The sequence below is a fragment of the Abramis brama genome (assembly GCF_963993115.1).
Source record: "Abramis brama genome assembly, chromosome: 16".
Taxonomy (NCBI): domain Eukaryota; kingdom Metazoa; phylum Chordata; class Actinopteri; order Cypriniformes; family Leuciscidae; genus Abramis; species Abramis brama.
This window is the reverse complement of record NC_139978.1, coordinates 12,271,304-12,289,990: the sequence shown is the minus strand read 5'-3', so window position 1 is coordinate 12,289,990 and position 18,687 is coordinate 12,271,304. Positions and strand designations below refer to the sequence as shown.

Sequence of the window (18,687 nt, the reverse complement as noted above, 5' to 3'; positions counted from 1 at the left end):
TATTATAGGTAAATATTATTATACGTCAGGTCAGAGGTCACTCTTCCGCCGGAACTAGACTCGCGTATGGCCGTTATCGGAAGCCAGTGATTATAGTATATGAAGTTATAAATATGGATATTTTTCTTACAATTACGCATCGCTTCGATTCAGAAGGTCTTTATTAAAGTGATGGTTCAGAGTAATTTCAACCTAGGGTCCTTTGCACTATGACCTCGAGCCAAACACCTTCCACTTTCAAAGTTTTCCACTTTCCCCTTACACTTGTGAGTTTTGCAAAGGACTTTTACGGGCTTTTCCCAAATCACCGAAGTGACCTCGACGTCTGGGTTAGCAGTAGCATGAGCCGTCAGGCAAGTGTTATTTAAATAAACTCCTGATGTACTTACAAACTTTCCAATGCCTCGTTTTATGAGTACAGAACCTATTTGTACTACTGTAGAAGTTTGGTACCATCCTGGGCTTTATTAGTGGGGTAATTTACGAGACACATCCTTGGATCCATTAGCGCCTGCACTAAGCCATTCGGCTGATTTCTCTAAATAAGCTCTAACTTTAATAATGTTCGACCAAGGGAAAAAAGGCTTCTGGGTGGGTGTTTGGCTCGAGGTCACCCTAGGTTGAAATTACTCCGAACCATCCCTTTAACCCCCTTAAACCCCCTAGAGCCGTATGGATTACTTTTATGATGAATGAATATGCTTTTTTGGGATTCAAAATCTAGGGTACCATTCACTCTCTTTTTACAAAGCTGGGAAGAGCCAGGATATTTTTTTAATATAACTCCAATTGTGTTTGGCTGAAAGAAGAAACTCATATGCCCCTAGGATGGCTTGACGGTGAGTAAATTATGGGATATTTTATATAAATATATGGGATAAATTTGTGGGTGAACTAACCCTTCAATGAATGTAGGGATAACGTGCACTAATGCATGTTATTTAATTCTAATTTCATGTTGTCTTTGCATCCATTGTCATTTGTATTACTTGAATGTATTTCCACAAATAATTCAGAAGCACAAACCTGTTGATGACATATCGGAGAGCTTTCTTGCGGTTTGCGGAATACACTGATGGGCTAGCGTTGCAGGCTATGAGGTTGGAGGCGTCGTGAAACAGGTGAACGTTCACCAGGTCTAAACCCCTGCACACACACACAGATAAACACAAGATATATTATATATGGGGGTCTCTGTGACTGATGTGGGACATTAGCTGATAGGATGGAGTTCATTTATCACTCAGTCTTCAGGTTCCTGTACTGCTCTATTATACTGCTGCCATGTGTCTGCTATTAATGCGCTTCTGATGACACACTATTCCACTAACACACAGCTAACACAAAGTGTTTTCTTTGAGCTGAAGCCCAAAAAACACTTACACAATAGACTGTAATGAAAATTAAGGGGGACATCTCAAAAGGTGAAGAAGAGTGTGAGTGAAAACATACTGGTTGTGAATGATCCATCGTGTCCTCATGTAGCCTTTTCTGGACCACTTGAACTGTAATGAAATGCACACACACATATGCATAATAAAATTAAGGAGGCATCCATATAATTTTATAGACAGAGTTCGAGTAATCAATGATCAAGTCAATGAAAAAATTAAAGTATATTTTAGTAATAACTGCATGTTTATTATTTAACTTTAATTTAAATGACCAAACATTTGAATTTTGCATACAACCTTGTTACTGCATGATTTTCCCCTCATTATCAACTAAAAAAATAACATAATTTGGACCATTTGTACAGCATGATGGGAAGATAAGTAAAAATATTCCACAATATTACAGACATGAATATGTTTAATGAATTAATGAAATGTTAATAAATTCTTGAAATAATCGTTGATAGTTTGTTCTGATTCCAGTTTCTTTGTGTTTCAAGGTTTATGTAACAAATGCTCTATATAAGAGCATTTAACCAGTCTAAGTGTGAGTAAATTAACCTGGTGCATCCCTAAAAATGTAGTCAAAACAGAAGTGACACAGCAAAGAGAAATTCCCAACAATTGTAAAAAAAACACTTCACACACTTACATCAGGCCAAAAGTTCTTGGGGAATTTCTCTTTTTCCATGGTAGTCACTCCTTCCAGGGAGCCCACGTACTTGTTATGACCTGAGACAGCTTTAAACTCCTTCACTACAAGGAGGAGGAATAAACAAACAAGACATATTGTAAGAAAAACATGCAAATGCAAAATCAATATACTAATGTTGGAGTTGTCGTGAAGCTGTAGCCTGTGAGAGCAGGATCTATGAGACACTGATTTGATAGGGCACCAAATTCATTGGTCCACTGATCTAAATGGCTCTTCTATTAGTCCTCTTCTTGAGAGCTTATTCATGAGATGCTGTGACTAGAACAGATGAAGGCTTGAGAAAAAAAGCTTATGAGGTTAAACCCTGTTCTATCAGAGACACTAACCAAACGAGTCAAAGGAGAACATTTATTTCTGTTGTGTTGGTTGGAAATTCATCTCTCTGCTAATAGCAGTAAATGTCTTGTGTTTCGGCCAGTAAGATTGTGTGAATTTCACAAATTTACTTTTTTTGTTGTTGTACGAATTGGGAAAATCCTTGTACCATTTAACCCACTTCATTACACAATTTCCACGAAATATTTTAATATAATCTATAATCTTTAATATAGAAAAAAACATTTTGAGAAGCAACACTGTTCCTCAACTGAATTCTATGTATTCACCTGAATATGTTTTTAATGTATTTTGATTTTACTTCACTTTATTCATTCAAGTTTTTTTCCAATGGAGATTGATTCTCATTTGTTTTTCATGACTGTAGTTCAATCAGTTAATACAATGTTTTTTTTATAAGCATAAATTAAAGCCAGTTCAAATTATGTATACATACCATATAGATACAATTTAGATATAGATACCAGTACAAACATATTTTTTCTTTATGTTATACCATATTTGTTCTTTATATTATATTACAACAATTAACATTTTTGGGATGTACTTAATTGTCATGAAAATAATGTCACAATGCAAAAATCTTAATGGTCCTAAAAAAGAAAAATATAATTTCCTATTATACAGCTCTCCTGAATGCTGAATTGTCGAATATTTCTGAATAAATCGCAGCTCATCCACAGGTAACAATGTATGACCAACTGACCACTCCATAACTGCTAAAATATTTTGTTTATTTATTGATTTATTTGCCAAAAAGCCATGTAATAAGCAGGAAGATGCACAATCAGCAAGTCCTTATTGCAAAATAACCCCCAACGTGATGATCGGGATTTTGTAATATGACCAGGACTTGACCTTGAAAGGTTTTGTGAAATTCAACCATAATATTTTATAGTAGTATAAATACTTTATAGTACATTTATCGAAATAATACTCTTACCATTGAAGTCATATTGTTGGATATTTTTCAGTGACTTGTGGATGAAATACATGCTTCCCAGAGCCTAAAATCAAATAAATAAATAAATCAGTCAAGCAAACAATCATACATTATTTCGTGTGATCTTCTAATCGAAGCCCTAATTATATCCCGAGTGGATACAGGGCTAATGACCTGACAGCTTAAAGTCATGCACAATAAGGGGTTAGTGGAGATCTCCAATGTCTGAAGAGCTGCTTTGATTTTAGATGATGTTGATGATGTACTCGCATCATAATCATTAAACCCTGAGTTTCAAGACTCTGTTACAGTCGATTTCCTTATCCAATCATAAACTTGCCCATAGTTTTGGTACCCCGAAAAACACCTAGATATGCCCATGCAATACTCTACTCACAGACCTCACACACGCACACTCCCTGCGTTTTCTGACAGCACGCTGAATGAATTTAATGTACTAGCTGCTTGCTCTGGTGAGCGCACATCAATCCAGCTCCGCAGAGATCAATACGGACAGAAAATTAAAACAATCACACAGGGATTAAACACAGGGCCCTCCTGTTGGCCCAACACGAGCCGCATGGATGGCAGAGAAAAATGACCTGCCTTTGAGGGATGTTTTGACATGAAGCACACCACACCGTAAACACACACACACAGAGTCAGGTTTTCTTCAGAATATCCATCCCAGGAGAAAGAAAGAAATCTTGTGAGAGAAATTATACTTTTTTAATATGATAGTGCTTTCTAGATGACCAGTCTTGAGAGACTGGACATTACAACAGGCACATGTGCAACTCAAGCACAACAGCTCCGGCAGGGACCAGAAATGATTGGGGAGAGAGATGGGAAATTGGACTGGGAAATGACACAGACTGGATTAACCTTTTTTGGGTTTGTCTGTTGAGAATTCTATATTATAAGAGAGACTTCTTTTGAAAACATTAAAAATCTTACAAACCACAGAACATTTGACCAGTAGTGTATTTGTTTTGTTAGCCATGAGCAAAGACAACAGACTTCAAATTACATGCTTCCAGATTTCAATTCTTTAACACTTTAAGGCTAAAGAACTAAAAGCCAATATATTGTATTGCTGTAAAGTGTCATTAAATACTGTTGACAAGGATCGACTGTATTTGAAATGCCACTGGGCCATGGGGAAAATTTGGGTCTGTTTGATAAACAAATAATTGTGTGTTGGCAAAAAATAATCAAATCTTGCTAAAATTTTCCAGCTTTTTATAATGAAGGTCCTCATTGCAGTGCATGAACTCACACACACAGCCATCGGCTGTGTTAACACCCACCTTCATTCTCATTTGTCTCACATCATCTGTATTGATTTGTAATTAGTTTTCTGAGGGTTGTGAATCATCGCTTGACTGGGAAGAGAGTGTGTGTGTAAATGCAGAGAGTGTCTGGCACACATCGTACAAATGGTGTTTAGATAAAAAAATCACTTTTAAGTCAATACATTTTTATTAAACCCTGCACTGGCCTGATTGATGAAGATAGGTGTAAAGCTGCAAGTGTGCTGAATGTGTGTGTGGGGCTGTGGGTCCCGTTGAAACAGGCTCATGATGTGATGAGCCAATTTTTTGACAGAGATGATTTGTGTGCATCTATGACATTTCTATATTTGACATAAATTTATAATTTGGGAACAAAAACTAAGGCAGGTGTGGCAAAGGGCCCACGCACAGAAAAACTCACTAACCCTCCTGCATCAACAAAACAAATACTCACTCACTCACTTACTCACTGACTCACTCACACACGTAGACATTCAGTTTATTTATCATGTTCAGATGAGAGGGGCCTAATCAATAGTTTTAATCTGGAGTTAAACGTATTGACTCGGTCTGCTGCCTGGCCACTCCCGCACATTAACCCAGTCCATCAAGGTACAGACCATACACATTGTGTACAAACACACAGACAGCACCTCTCACCTGGGTGGGCTGAGGGTTAATACCCTGCCAAACACCAGCAACTTATCTCTATTCACAGATTTTACTAAGTTACTTTGAGTAATGAAAGGGGTGCCCCTGGGCTCTATCTTTGGTCCATCACTGTTTTTAGATAGTAGCTGGCCAATAATTTACTTAAGAGGTCTTTGTAATTTTATATTTTAATATGGTCTCCCACTGTATGTTCCATTTTGAATAACTTAAAATTTCTGTTGTAGCACTTTGAACAGTTAAAATAAATTCAAAGGTGTTGAAATTATGAATCAGATTTTTTTCGGAAATCGGACTGATCTTGTTTTTGAGTTCAACTCACTGACTCAATGATCTGGTCGCAGTCGCTAACAACTTACTGTGGGGAACAATTATCAGTTAAAAACAAAATAAAATATCAGTCTGTTCTTCACGAAAAACTATTGGATGGCTTCAGAATACTATTTATTAATTATTTTGCAACACGTAAGCAAGCTATTTTCTGTGAATGTGCAAGACTCCCAATTCATTAGCCACTACAGATAAATATCTAGAAGAAAAACAAAGTGCAGTAAATAGTAGAACTATCTGCACTATGCGTTTTTATGTTTGCGATAATACATTAAAATTATATGATAACAAATACGATCTTGCAATATCCAGCAGCATAATGGAAGCGAATGACAATGCAAGCTTCGCACAATCAACTTACAAAGGCCAAAGCTGCTGTTACATTAAACATAAGGTGGATAGATTACTATTAAAGTTTTTTATTTATTTTTTTTAAACTTTTTTTTAATTTAATTTTGCACCTTGAAAGCCCGCTGTCCTCATTCACTTTCATTAAAGTGAATAGCGGCCAGGATACACATCCACTATTTACTTGTATATATATATATAATGTTTTATAATGGCATTAATAAATGATGACAGAATTTATATTTTAGGTGGACTATCACTTTGACTCTGAAGCACTGCTGTGAGTGTAGGTAAGAATAGCACTAGAATCACAGTAAGGTGAGTATTGGAAGAACAATCTAAAAATGGTTGTAGGGCTCTATCTAGTGGACATACAAACCAACCACAGCACTGATGTTGCAAAAGACAACACATTAAGTAAGTGCATGACAGTTAAATGTGTTTCCCTTGAGCTAAATCACTAGGGAAACAAGTGAAAATATCAGATATTGCAACATCTTTAACACTCACCGTGAAACTGTCCACAGCCTTGAAATGACTGTCTACATAGACACAGACTCTGTCAAAGTCTGCCATCTCAGAGCTGGACTCTATGGTCCTATAATCAGAAGAAAGGAAAGGATGAAAATGATATAATTCTATATATCAAAATAGAAACAATAAATCCTTTGTAATCTGTTTAATACACTGCTATCACATCATTCAAAAAGGACTAAAAATAATGCTACTATCACATTATTTGGATATTTCTGGACATGCAACAATACATCAGAATACCATGTAAATCCCATGGTAATCAGTGGTCTGGTACAATCTGATTCTGACGATACTGCCACAGTACTTTGTAATAAGGTGACTTATTTATACAGTAGCACACAATCTGCCATATCCTCACCAGAAAAAGTTCTCTGCGTGGCCCATGTTTATCATATAGTCCTTTCCACCAACTTCCTGAAAGTGCAGGGCGATGAAGCGTGGCTTGTACATGTGGACAGTCTAAAATGATAAGATTTACATTAGACATACAATTAATTCACTATTGTGTTTATCAGCTGCTGAATCACAGAATTCATTAAAGGGATCAAATCATGAGAATAATATAATAACATGTTTTTTTTTCTTAAATAAACAAACATACTGTAGCTAGTACTGTACTGTAACTTCTCCAGTCACATAGATGTAGAAGGGATAATATAATTCCTAACCCCAGAAAAACTAACCATTAGTAGAGTAAGATTTGGGGGAAGTCAATTGTTGTGTTCATGTCAGTCTGATCTTAATAGTTTGTGATCTTTTTTATTAAATTTTTATAGAAAAATACATATATATATATATATATATATATTTTTTTTTTTTTTTTTTAAAAGAAACTTCCAAAAAAACTTTATTGCTATCTTTGATAAAGTTGCACAAATAATGTTACTAGGCAAAAAGACAACCACAGACTATTCAAATACAAGGTAACAGATTTTGTATGCATTAGATGTAGATATTTCCCAGCAGGAAAATCATTAAATCTGTGATTCAACTTCGTTTTGCTCACAACGAGACAGCAGCAGATAATATAACATGATTTAATGGTGTTCCAAAGACAGGTTGTATAAATGAGAAAAAAACCTTTAGGTTTACAGTGGCTGAGTAAAGTTCACTCTGCAAAGGTGTGTGTTTACAGCAGGTTTGAACAGATGGAGAGCTTAGACAAAGAAATGTACGTGTGAATATTAGAACAGTAAAGAGCATGTAAAAAAAAAAGAAGAAGCTTTTAGTTTTTCTACTATGCTACATAGAGCAACATCAGATGTGAGTGTTTGAATGAGAGAAACGTGAAAGACATCAAACTCACCGTGAAGAACTCTCGCAGCCAGTCTCCCTCAATTTCACCCACCTGAGAAAAAGAACCAGATTTCCCTGTTAGGGCACTTTAATAAGACTAATAACATGGTCAGGTTATAACCACTGCTTTAAGCTTTGAACTGCATTGTGGATTACATTTACTGGGAAATGGATCTCATTTCAATTCAGAAATATTAAGTTTGAGTGCTTTGATTGTGTCATTACAGGTAAATGTGCCACTGAAGGTCTTTATTAAACCAGTCCAGTGATAACAAGTGCTATTTTAGTTAGTTCACTAGACAGACAGACAGATAGACTTGAGGTGTGTTATGCACTTTGCACATTTACTTTGTATTTCACTGCTGAATTTTAAATGATAATAAAACAATAAAGCAGCTGTGAAGCGATATATATCATGAGGAGTCTGAATGTTGTCGCCTATGCATGGGGTGAAAGTACAGTACATCCCTCCCATTACTTATCGAGTTACTCTAACCTCTTTCCCAAACTGGACAAGAATAAATGCATATAATAACAAATATAATATTACAAAGATGATCGTATATGCAGCATATGCTGTTGACAAAACAGATCTAAAACTCGAAGAATGAAGCTATTGTGTGTTAGAAAGGAAACACAAAGATTTTGAACAAAGAAAAACAAACATGAATAATTATAAAAAACAGCATGAATAATTTAAGAACTGAAAGCAAAAAACATTTAAAAGTGAGTGTGTGCGTGTGTACTGGCGGAAAATGTTGTTTAAAAAATGTTAAACCTGAAGGCTTTGAGAAGCAGGTTTCAAATACGGTTAAGTCTGATACTTTAGACATAAATATATGAAAAGTAAAGGTACTGTTTCAATATCATAAACAATGTCGCAGGCTCAATTTTAAGACAATAACTTAGCATGTAATTATAAAGTGGAAGAGATTAGCTTGAATTATAAACACATATGGACCTGGTTGAGATGCACAAACAAACAGGGCAAATGTTTAGATAAGTGTTAAACAGTGTTAAACCTTTCAGAAAAATAAACCTATGAATGGCCTTGTAAGACAAACAGAACCTCAGATACTTTAATCTCCTGAGATATGGACAACACAAACACATACAGTCATTTGTCTCCACACCCCTTAGAATGAAGTTGTGAGAAATCTTCTTTCCCTTCTATCCTCCCTTCACACTTGTTACTTCTCCCCCACTTCCTTCCCTTTACACATTCTTCTCTTCACTCACTTCACTTAGAAAGATTATATAAATTATTATAATGTTCTATGTCAATGCAAGTGAATTAACAGTCACGTTTGGTATCATTTAAAATGTCTCATTGTGACTGGTACAATGGTCTCGTCTCCACAGAAGTAAACCAAAAGGTAATAAAGATTTCAAGAGTTTAGAGATACTTTGCTTACTGTGGTGGGTGTGCCCCTTTCCCAGAGTCCTTCATCCAAACTAACTCCTGTTCCCTGACAAGGTGCAAACCCCTCAAGGTCTATAACCCTAGTCAATGCACATTCCTGTGGTAAGTTCATGCACCACATTGGGGGGATGTTTTGTCTTTGAAATGCTGAAATAGTCTTTCAGACACTCTGTATTATGTAGGGCTGGTCCGAATACCATTTTTTGAGCTTCGAAGCTTCGGTAGTAATGAACATCGAATATTCGAAGCTTCGGAGAGAGGGGGCTGAACATATTCTTCTCTCTAATAAAGGCAGGAATCTCTATGTGTCTGTATGTCCGTTTGCATTTTGATTATTTCGAGAACCGTTCATCCAATCGACTTCACAAGGGAGTGCAGTGTCGCATTTGGTGCAATATAGATGGACACGCGAGACGTGACACATACAGAATTAATAAACTTTTAGTAAACTACAGAACAACGTGAACGGGAAGTGGCGCACCTCACGCGAGCAGGGCTTATGCTCCGAGAACGAACACTGTCTGCACTAGTGATATAAAACGCGCGCACACACAGGTCTGTTAAATTAAGCCATACTTTTAAGGTAGTCTAATATTTTTCTGAATAACAAATTAGGCTACTGACACAGTAAAGGGTAGATTTAAATAAAGAAAAACAAAATTTAAATAAAGAAAAACGAAATTTAAATAAAGAAAAAGGAATTTTAAATAAAGACAAAACGAAATTTAAATAAAGAAAAACGAAATTAAGTTAAATTAAAAACGAGATTAATTTAGATTGATAATAACGGGTAAAAAGGCTAATACATTTGGTTTCTATTATTCTATTTTCCACAATGTCAGCAGCTTAACCCAAAACACAAGCTCAGGCATGCACTTCGGTCCATACAAACTCCGCTGTTCTGCGCTCTAGCCAGAGAACACTCCCATTGCAGGAACACTTAGGCGTCGGTTCTATTTCTAGCATGCACGCGTTTTTCGCGTGGCTCGATCCGCGCCTGAGACGCGTGTCTCATGCAGGCAGTGTGCACTGCAAACTCCAACCTGTTAACATGGGAGCCGAAATAAAAACGGACACGCCACGCAGCTGAGACGCTCACGCCACACAGCCAGTGTGTCGCCGGCCTTATTCATGCGCGAATGAGAACCGTTTCGCGGTGCAAAAAAAAAAAAAAAAAACCCGAATATTCGAATGTCAAATTTTCAAATCGAATACCAACCCACCGAACGAATATTCGATTATTCGAATATTCGGGTCCAGCCCTAGTATTATGTACACTATTTTTGTCAGGTATGCATCTTTTACTCATTATTCCAGAGCATTATCTTTTAATTGATTATGTAATTGACATGATACATTTACCTGACTAATAAAATATTTTTACATTTGGATTTATTCTGACTTACTCTGAAATTATTGACTCAAGTAGATTACGTTAAGTCCATAACACCACAAGTCTACACTCAGGTTAGTAATGGACTAAAATACAGTTCAGCTGATGTTTTAGAGCTCCGACTAACACATTGGCATTAGTCATGTATATTTAGAATGTAGAGGCTAATAATGGGTTTTTCCATTTAGAGTGTTGTTAGACCAATCTAAATAGGGAGGAGCCTCAACCTCTGATTATTGTATAGTATTATTCTAACTAAGTGTACGTGGGAAACCACGGCATGATTATACGTTACCATTAGAGAAAGTTAAGTTGGTCAGCTTGGTTCTATGGTAATGGTTAAATATAGTCTTGCCTTAATTTAGTGTGTACAGACAGACCTATGGGGACTACATAATATACGTTTGGTAATTAACAAGCATGGTGCGGTTATCTAAAAAGTAGTAGTAAATCGCCTTTGTTAATGACCAATACTGACGAGTTTGTGATTATGAGGTCGTATACCTGGCCGGTGCGAGACTCAAAGTATTATAGGAATCCGGATGAACGATTGTGATTTCAATAGAGTTAAAGAGTTAAATAGAATAATCAAATGCGTAGCTAAACTATTATACAAATGACCAATAATCAATTGGGATTATAACCTAAATTAACTCTGCTCAGAGAACATTTGGTCCCTCTCTACAGAGAGTTAAAATAACTCTGAATCAGAGTTAAAGTTAATGAGATACTTAAGTGATTAATTAAGTGATGATTGGGCATTAGTGATGAACACCTGCTGTCAACAAGCAGAATCACTGAAGGAAAGAGAAACAACAAGAACAGAAAAAAGAGAAACACAAGAACTAAAACTGACTTCCAGCCACAGCCTTAGATGAAATCAAATGAAGACAAAATACATAAAATCTCTCAAGTTCTCAGCAGAGCAGGATGAAACAATTTCACAAACAGCATTACCAGCTTCACTTATTACTAACCAGATTGACTTAATTGGTGTCATACGTCTACAGAGGGTCTTATTGAGAATTAACAGAGGTTTAGAGGTTGACGATTTATTGAAAATGTTTGGTCACCATTATGGTGATCAGTGTTTCCTTTAGTTGGGCGGTTTGACTCTTGGCTTTTTTTGCGAGTTTGTGGTTTTTGTAATATTTTTTTACCAAAACATGTAATTTGTTACAAGGAAAGCCAGAAACAAAGATGAGCAGGTGATACAGTTTTCAACAACAAAAAGTAGAATAAGGCACTTATCTCATCACTGTCCAAAAGTGGTTATTTGATGTTAATAGATTATATTCACTAACAATTCTCTCTTGCCACAGATCGGACTTTCTGAATTTTGGTTTTTAAAATACATTATGGGGATTTTTTTTTTGTTATAAAAGACACTGACATTAAGAATCAGCATATGAATCTCAACAATGGTGACATGCTTCATGCCACAATGCATGCTGGGAGCCACAATAGTATAAAACTCATTGCTCCCAGGATGCATTGCGGCATGAAACGTGTCACCATTGTTGAGATTCATATGCTGATTCTTGACGTCTGTGTCTAAAAAAAAAAAAAAAAAAAATTCCCCATTATGTATTTTAAAAATGAAAAATTGAATGTCCAATCTGTGGCAAGAGAGTATTGTTGGTGAATATAATCTAATAACATCAAATAACCACTTTTGGACAGTGATGATATAATGTTTTGTTGTTGAAAACTATATCACCTGATCATTTTTGCTTCTTCATTTTCTTGGCAACAAATTACGTGTTATGGTAAAAACTGTTACAAACTCAACAAAAAAAAAAACTAAGTGTCAAACTGCCCAACTAAAGGAAACACTGGTCACCACAATGGTGACCAAACATTTTCAATAAATCATCAACATCTAAACCTCTGTTAATTCTCAATAAAAACTTCTGTAGACGTCTGACAGAAATAAAGTCAGTCTGGTTACTAATAAGTGAAGCTGGTAATGCTGTTTGTGGAGTTGTTTAATCCTCCTCTGCTGAGATCTTGAGAGATTTAATGTCTTCCTTTGTCTTCAGTTGATTTCATCTAAGGCTGTGGCTGGAAGTCAGTTTTAGTTCTTGTGTTTCTCTTTTTCTCTGTTCTTATTGTTTCTCTTTTATTCAGTGATTCTGCTTGTTGACAGCAGGTGTTTATCATTAATGCCCAATCATCACTTAATCACTTAAGTATCTCATTAACTTTAACTCTGATTGAGAGTTATTTTAACTCTCTGTAGAGAGGGACCAAATGTTCTCTGAGCAGAGTTAATTTAACTCTGGGGATTTTGCTGTGTACATTTGTGCACGTAATAAAATTACTAAGTTAAATTACTTTGCCAGTGAAGAAAAAAAAAAAAAACGAACTATGCAAGACTATACAGTGGTTTGAGGCAGTCTCTAAGGAATGAAGCAGTGCATTCAATGTGCGTATACTTGAATCTGAAGATCTGTGCCGCGGCAGGTCATGCATAGCAGAAATGCCTTGTATTTGAGAGTAGGCAAAGGAATTAGGATCGACTTGATAAAGCCAGCAGCCATATAGCTCTAAAACATGAAATGGTTTCAGGAAGGAGCTTAGATATTTCAGATATGAAGTTTGATATTGAGAACTAGGTTCAATGACATATTTCAGACGTGTGATATTTGTAAGCACTTCAGGCATTTCAAGCACACCCTTGTGAAAAAGAAGTACACTTTAACATACGGTTAAAAACTGGGAATGTCAGGTTTTTGGACACTCAATTACATGTTAATTGTGTAAATGAAAAATTATTTATTATAGTTTAAATTTATATGAAATCTAATTAGCTGAACTTGCTTTTTTGACCTATTTGATATGATACTTTAAGGGAGACATACAAAATGTGCAGAGCAGTGGGTCCCGAGGACTGGAATTGAGAACCACTGTTCTACCTAACAGAGAACACTGATCCTGACCTGCCTAAAACGCCTCGATTGAAGTCCAGATATTAAATATTATGTGATATATTAGCATAATGTCCGGCCAAAGGCATATGCAAAGAATAAAAGCCTTCAGTAAACTGTAGTGTTGTCTTCACGTCAAGGAGACACTATGAATTTGATGTGAAAGCAAAACCCCTTTGTTTGGCCTTCAGAAAAGTGATCTGTAGTTCAAATGTATTTTATTTTAAATGTCAGAAGAATGTAATGCTTGGTATTTAAATGTGATATAACAAGCATTTCTGTGGTAAGAGCTCTTTTCAGACTTCTGCATTCTGTTCATTCATTATTATTTTCTCTTTTGCTTTGTATTTCTCTGTAACAGAATGAAAAATAACAACATATGTTGCATTTGTGGTCTGCTCTCGTGGTTTACTGTACGATACATCCCATGAATGATTCACTGGAATGCACTAAGAATCTCTCGTTTCCTCTCCAAATCCTCACGTCTCTTTCCAAGTTTGTTTTCACACAGATGCTTTAAAATGTAATTCTCTCCAATTTGTACCTCTAATCCCTATTAGCAGGACATTTCTAAAGCAGGTAACTACAGTATTTGTTATCTGTCAAAATGAAATGAAATATTATCACTCAATGAACATTTTTGATTAAGGCAACATAAGTTACATAATATAGACAAATATTACTAAAGTGATATTTAACACATCCTTAATAAAGCTGCAGAAATATCACGCTTTTGGGGTTATTCATGGTGTGTTGTAGTAATTTGTTAATGCTTTTACACTATTCAATTTCCTTTTAATGGTTGATGGTTGAAGGGTGAGTAGAATAATGTCACTTCACTGTACAATGTACACATTTTTTTAAGCATATTATAGAGCGAGACTTTCGTTTACAGTTTAACGGAAATTACTCCCATAATTCACGCAAAGCATGGGGCATAGGAAAAAGGTGGATATGCTGAAGTTAATAAATGGGTGTGGGAATATCCAGCATTTTGAACACGGCACTTGCAGGACTTTTACGGAATACCCGAAACCTCGCACCAAAAGGATAGCCATATACTTAGTTTAGTAAGCAGAAATCTGAAACATGATACTTCAAATTAGAGGAAGAAGCTGATCTCGATTGATGTCACAAGACCGATTATCACGTTGATGGATAAAAATAAAATTAAAACAAGAAATGGGTCAAGCCAAAATGGGCCAAAAATGGCAAAATATCTAGTGGTCTTTTAATGGTCTTAACCATTTTAATAAAAAAAAATCCCTAGTCAGGAAATTAGCAAGAATTACACAAATACTGTAGATAAAGTGACTATCAATTTATCTATACTGTAGATAAAATAACTTAACATAGTGCCTTCCCCTTTGTTTTCTTTAAATGCTTAATCCATGTGGGTAAACTTACAGACAGCTATTTACAAGAACAGTCAGTGTTGTTTCACCCAATGTTGATGGCTTCAAACAGTTCATGAGTCGTTGAAAAATGTCTCCAAGTTAGTAAACCGACATAAACTCGAGTTTCATTGCGATTCATCACTCTGAACCACTCTGAATCAAACTTCCCATATTCAGCCAAAAACTTCATTTTGTCTTCGATGTTTTCCTGAGACAGCAATGGCTTTTTAAGAAGTGCTTAATTTGCTTAAACTTTGCTCATTTCCTGACCAATAATTTGTGGTTAAGACTATTAAAAGTTTAGTGTTTAGCCATTTTGGGCTTGGACCATTTTCTACTTAAAAAAGTACAATTCCTAATAATAAAAAAACCACTTAATTACAGTAACATGAGTATTTGTAATTCGTTACTTCACACCCCTGCTCATGGATTTAGTAAAATAAATAGTTTAAAAAAACATCAGCCACGGATGACTGAATGATACGCAACACATTCAAAAATATCTACTTCCTAAGAACACTGGCTGCTACAAAATAGACCAGTTTTATCAGTGTCACAGATATGTGCCCCGTGGTATGCTATATTATAACCACAAGTGTGAAATTCCAGTTAACTCAACGCAGAATAGTAAGGTACAGGACTTTCAAAGTTCATTTGAGAACTGTGTTAGAAGGCAGACCACTGCCAGTCTGTCTGCAGGTTGTCTAAAACATAGGTGTCTGCTTAACATTTTGCAGTTTAATTTGCTTTTGCGTCTCTTTGACGCAATGACCACTAAAAAAAAGTGAAAAAACAGACCACTCCCTTCCTCAGCCTTGTCAAGCATGCAGTGAAACCAGGTCACGAGAATTTGACTGCACAGCCGTGAAAGAGTGGATGGAAACAGCAGACCCTGACTGTAGTGAATTTGACAGGGCTCAGAATAGAATTGCATCTGATGCAATTTATGATGTTACTTTGATCTTATAAAGACCTTTTACGGACTGTCGTTCACTATCTTTGTTTTCTTAGTTCCACTGAATTTGAAAGGGTGGGGAGGCCAATGGAAACTTCCTTCATTTAAACTCTCAAGAGGATTTCCCAAATTTGCAATGCATCATTTCCTGTTGCCTGCTCCTTACAGTTGACTTAAAATAGCATAGAACTAATTTCATTGAATTAGCGTACTTTTAAATGTCAGGTAAACACTGCAGTATCTGTAGGGGACACTAGCAGAGAGACAAGAAAGCTTTAAGCTCTGATGTAGTGTTGATAAAGAGTTCATCAGATATAGTTGCACCTATGCGTTCGGTTATTCCATCACAGACTGTATGATTTTATCTGATATACGTACATGTTCAACTCTCCAAAAGAAGCCATCAGTTTTCAAAAAACGATCACTCATTGCTGAAACAAACATATTGCATAACAAAAGGGCATTGACAAAAGAGTATTCAGCCAGAAACATACTTCACGCAAGTATGCAAAAGCTAAATTGTTGTTATTGAAGTAAGTTGCCATAAATGTATTTACTTTAAATTGTTTATCAAGATTCTCTGCAAACTGTTGCTCTGCAATGACAGCACAAGAAATTGAATAAGATAGTTTATGAAAACACGCTAGAATCCTTAAAGTGCCTTGCGGTCATACATTTTCTGATACATTTCTGGCAAATGTGATAACTGGTTATGAGATCTGATATGTATTGGAACAACTAATATACTATTTTTGTGTGAATTTTGCAACAAAACATTAAGAAATGTTTGGATTATTAAGAAAAAAATTAATGTATTAAATAATAATTTATATTCTGCATGAGAATATACGACATGAGGTTTATTTTTAGGAACATGAAGGGTTTGTTTAGCACTGTGACATTATCATTTTACGGTAATGCAGATAAAATTTGTAAATATTTCAACATTTGGTAACACTTAATTTTAAGGTGACGTACTTACACATTACTACATGTACTTACTATAGTAATAACTGTAAATGATGCATAATTACAAGTAACTAACCCTAAACCAAACCCTAACCCTATAAAGTAAAAAATTTAGTAGACATCATGGTCATATTTGCTGACCAAAATTTTATTTATGCTGAAAAAAATTTGGTCATTGTCATGAAAATCTTAATCACTTATTACTTTTATATTTTCGTATTTATTTAGACTTTGAGGTGAACCACCAGGGCTGATTTTATCAAAAGCATTGTAAGTCTAAGTGGATCATAGAAACCATTAGCACCAATTGTCTCTACTGTAGGCTCAATGCTTTTAGGAAATGCTGACATTAAGCATGTGAGATTCGACCTTTCACTAAATGTTATCACCTCATTAGACATGATGAATCGCAGCTAAATACACCAAACTCAAGGATCTTGCAAAACTTAAAAGGCCTGGTAAACCCTTCTTGTGGATAAGAAAAATTTAACCATTTTTGGAAGTCTGCTACAACATTTATACTGACCTATTCAAAAAAGAAGCGACGAAGGGTTGAAGTACTTTGGGAAAAGATATTCATCTGTTTACAGTCACAATGGGCTGTGACATGTGCTTTTTCTCAGCCAAACATGGCCGGAGGAAACTGGGTACGGGGCCAAATTTCCACTTGTAGCCTCAGTCCTCCATACACACAATGAAGCCAATGCTCTAACAAATACAACTAAAACACAACTCCGGAAAGACTGGGCTGAACATACATAGTTTGAGGCAAAATTAACTCTATAACAAGATTTTAACATTTTCTAAACAACAAAAATAAAGCAACAATGCTATAAGGGGTTGTTGGACATTCAGACTGAAATCAGAAGGTCTGGACTCTATTGCAGCTTTCATTGGCCAAGGACCGCCCAAGAGGACGTTTGACTGACATGTAACGCAACCAATCACAGTTTGTTTTCTTCAACAACAGGTTTAGGTGCGTGAAAATGTAAAGTCGTGATCACTTCAATAACAGACCGGCGTGCATCTATAAATTATTCATTCCAGAACGATTTACCGCAACAATGGAGCGGCGAATTTCACATACTCTTGAAAATCCAGTGTTTAGTTGATTCTGGTAAGCGCTCATTGACACAATTGTAAACACAACAGCGTTCTTCTTCCACGAGGGAGTTTGGCGTCATGGCATTTGTTTCCAGGCGGACCGTTAAATAAACACATCACACACGTCTCCTGGACATCCAGTAGAATTCAACCAATCAGATGACGACTTTGAAAGTCCTGAAAGTCCCCGTGAACCGGAAGTTGCAAACGACTTTTCTCCAGTGCTGTGACGTATTTCCCAGTGAAACGGAATATTGAACAGAGGGCAGGGTTTTACTCTAGCGCTCCTCCTCTCCATCTCTCGCTCATTACAGACTAACGATTTGAGGGGAGTGGTTAAGCGTTTCCCAACCCAAGTCCTCAAACCTACGTCATCAGAGAAGGAACGCCATTCCAGACCGGAAGTAACTTTTCAGACTTTGATTAAAGATTACGACGGCAAACAATTTTTTTCTGTGTTTTAACTTGCACGGATTAATTGTTCACCACAAGACTAGTAATATGCGCTAACAAAGTAAATAGGGTCAATTTTGATTCCAGTTGGACTTGAAGTGTTTCCAGATAAGTGTGCCATATGCATCAGACGTTTAGCCAACGGTCCGTGGGCATTGCCTGGCTTTTTAGGCAATGCTTGGGCCCTCTTTAAGTGTAAG

At 36.1% G+C, this 18,687-nt stretch overlaps 1 protein-coding gene across 1 annotated transcript in view; it reads right to left on the bottom strand.

Annotated features, from left to right (window-relative positions):
• inpp5l (inositol polyphosphate-5-phosphatase L) overlaps positions 1-18,687 on the bottom strand; it is a 33,620-nt gene that overhangs the window by 9,892 nt on the left and 5,041 nt on the right. The window contains exons 2-8 of the mRNA XM_084087443.1: positions 7,874-7,915; positions 6,926-7,026; positions 6,541-6,628; positions 3,389-3,452; positions 2,047-2,150; positions 1,453-1,505; positions 1,027-1,146 (exon numbers count right to left, since the gene is read on the bottom strand). Of these exons, the coding sequence (XP_083943569.1) occupies positions 1,027-1,146; positions 1,453-1,505; positions 2,047-2,150; positions 3,389-3,452; positions 6,541-6,628; positions 6,926-7,026; positions 7,874-7,915 (572 nt within the window). The remainder of the gene's footprint in view (positions 1-1,026; positions 1,147-1,452; positions 1,506-2,046; positions 2,151-3,388; positions 3,453-6,540; positions 6,629-6,925; positions 7,027-7,873; positions 7,916-18,687) is intronic.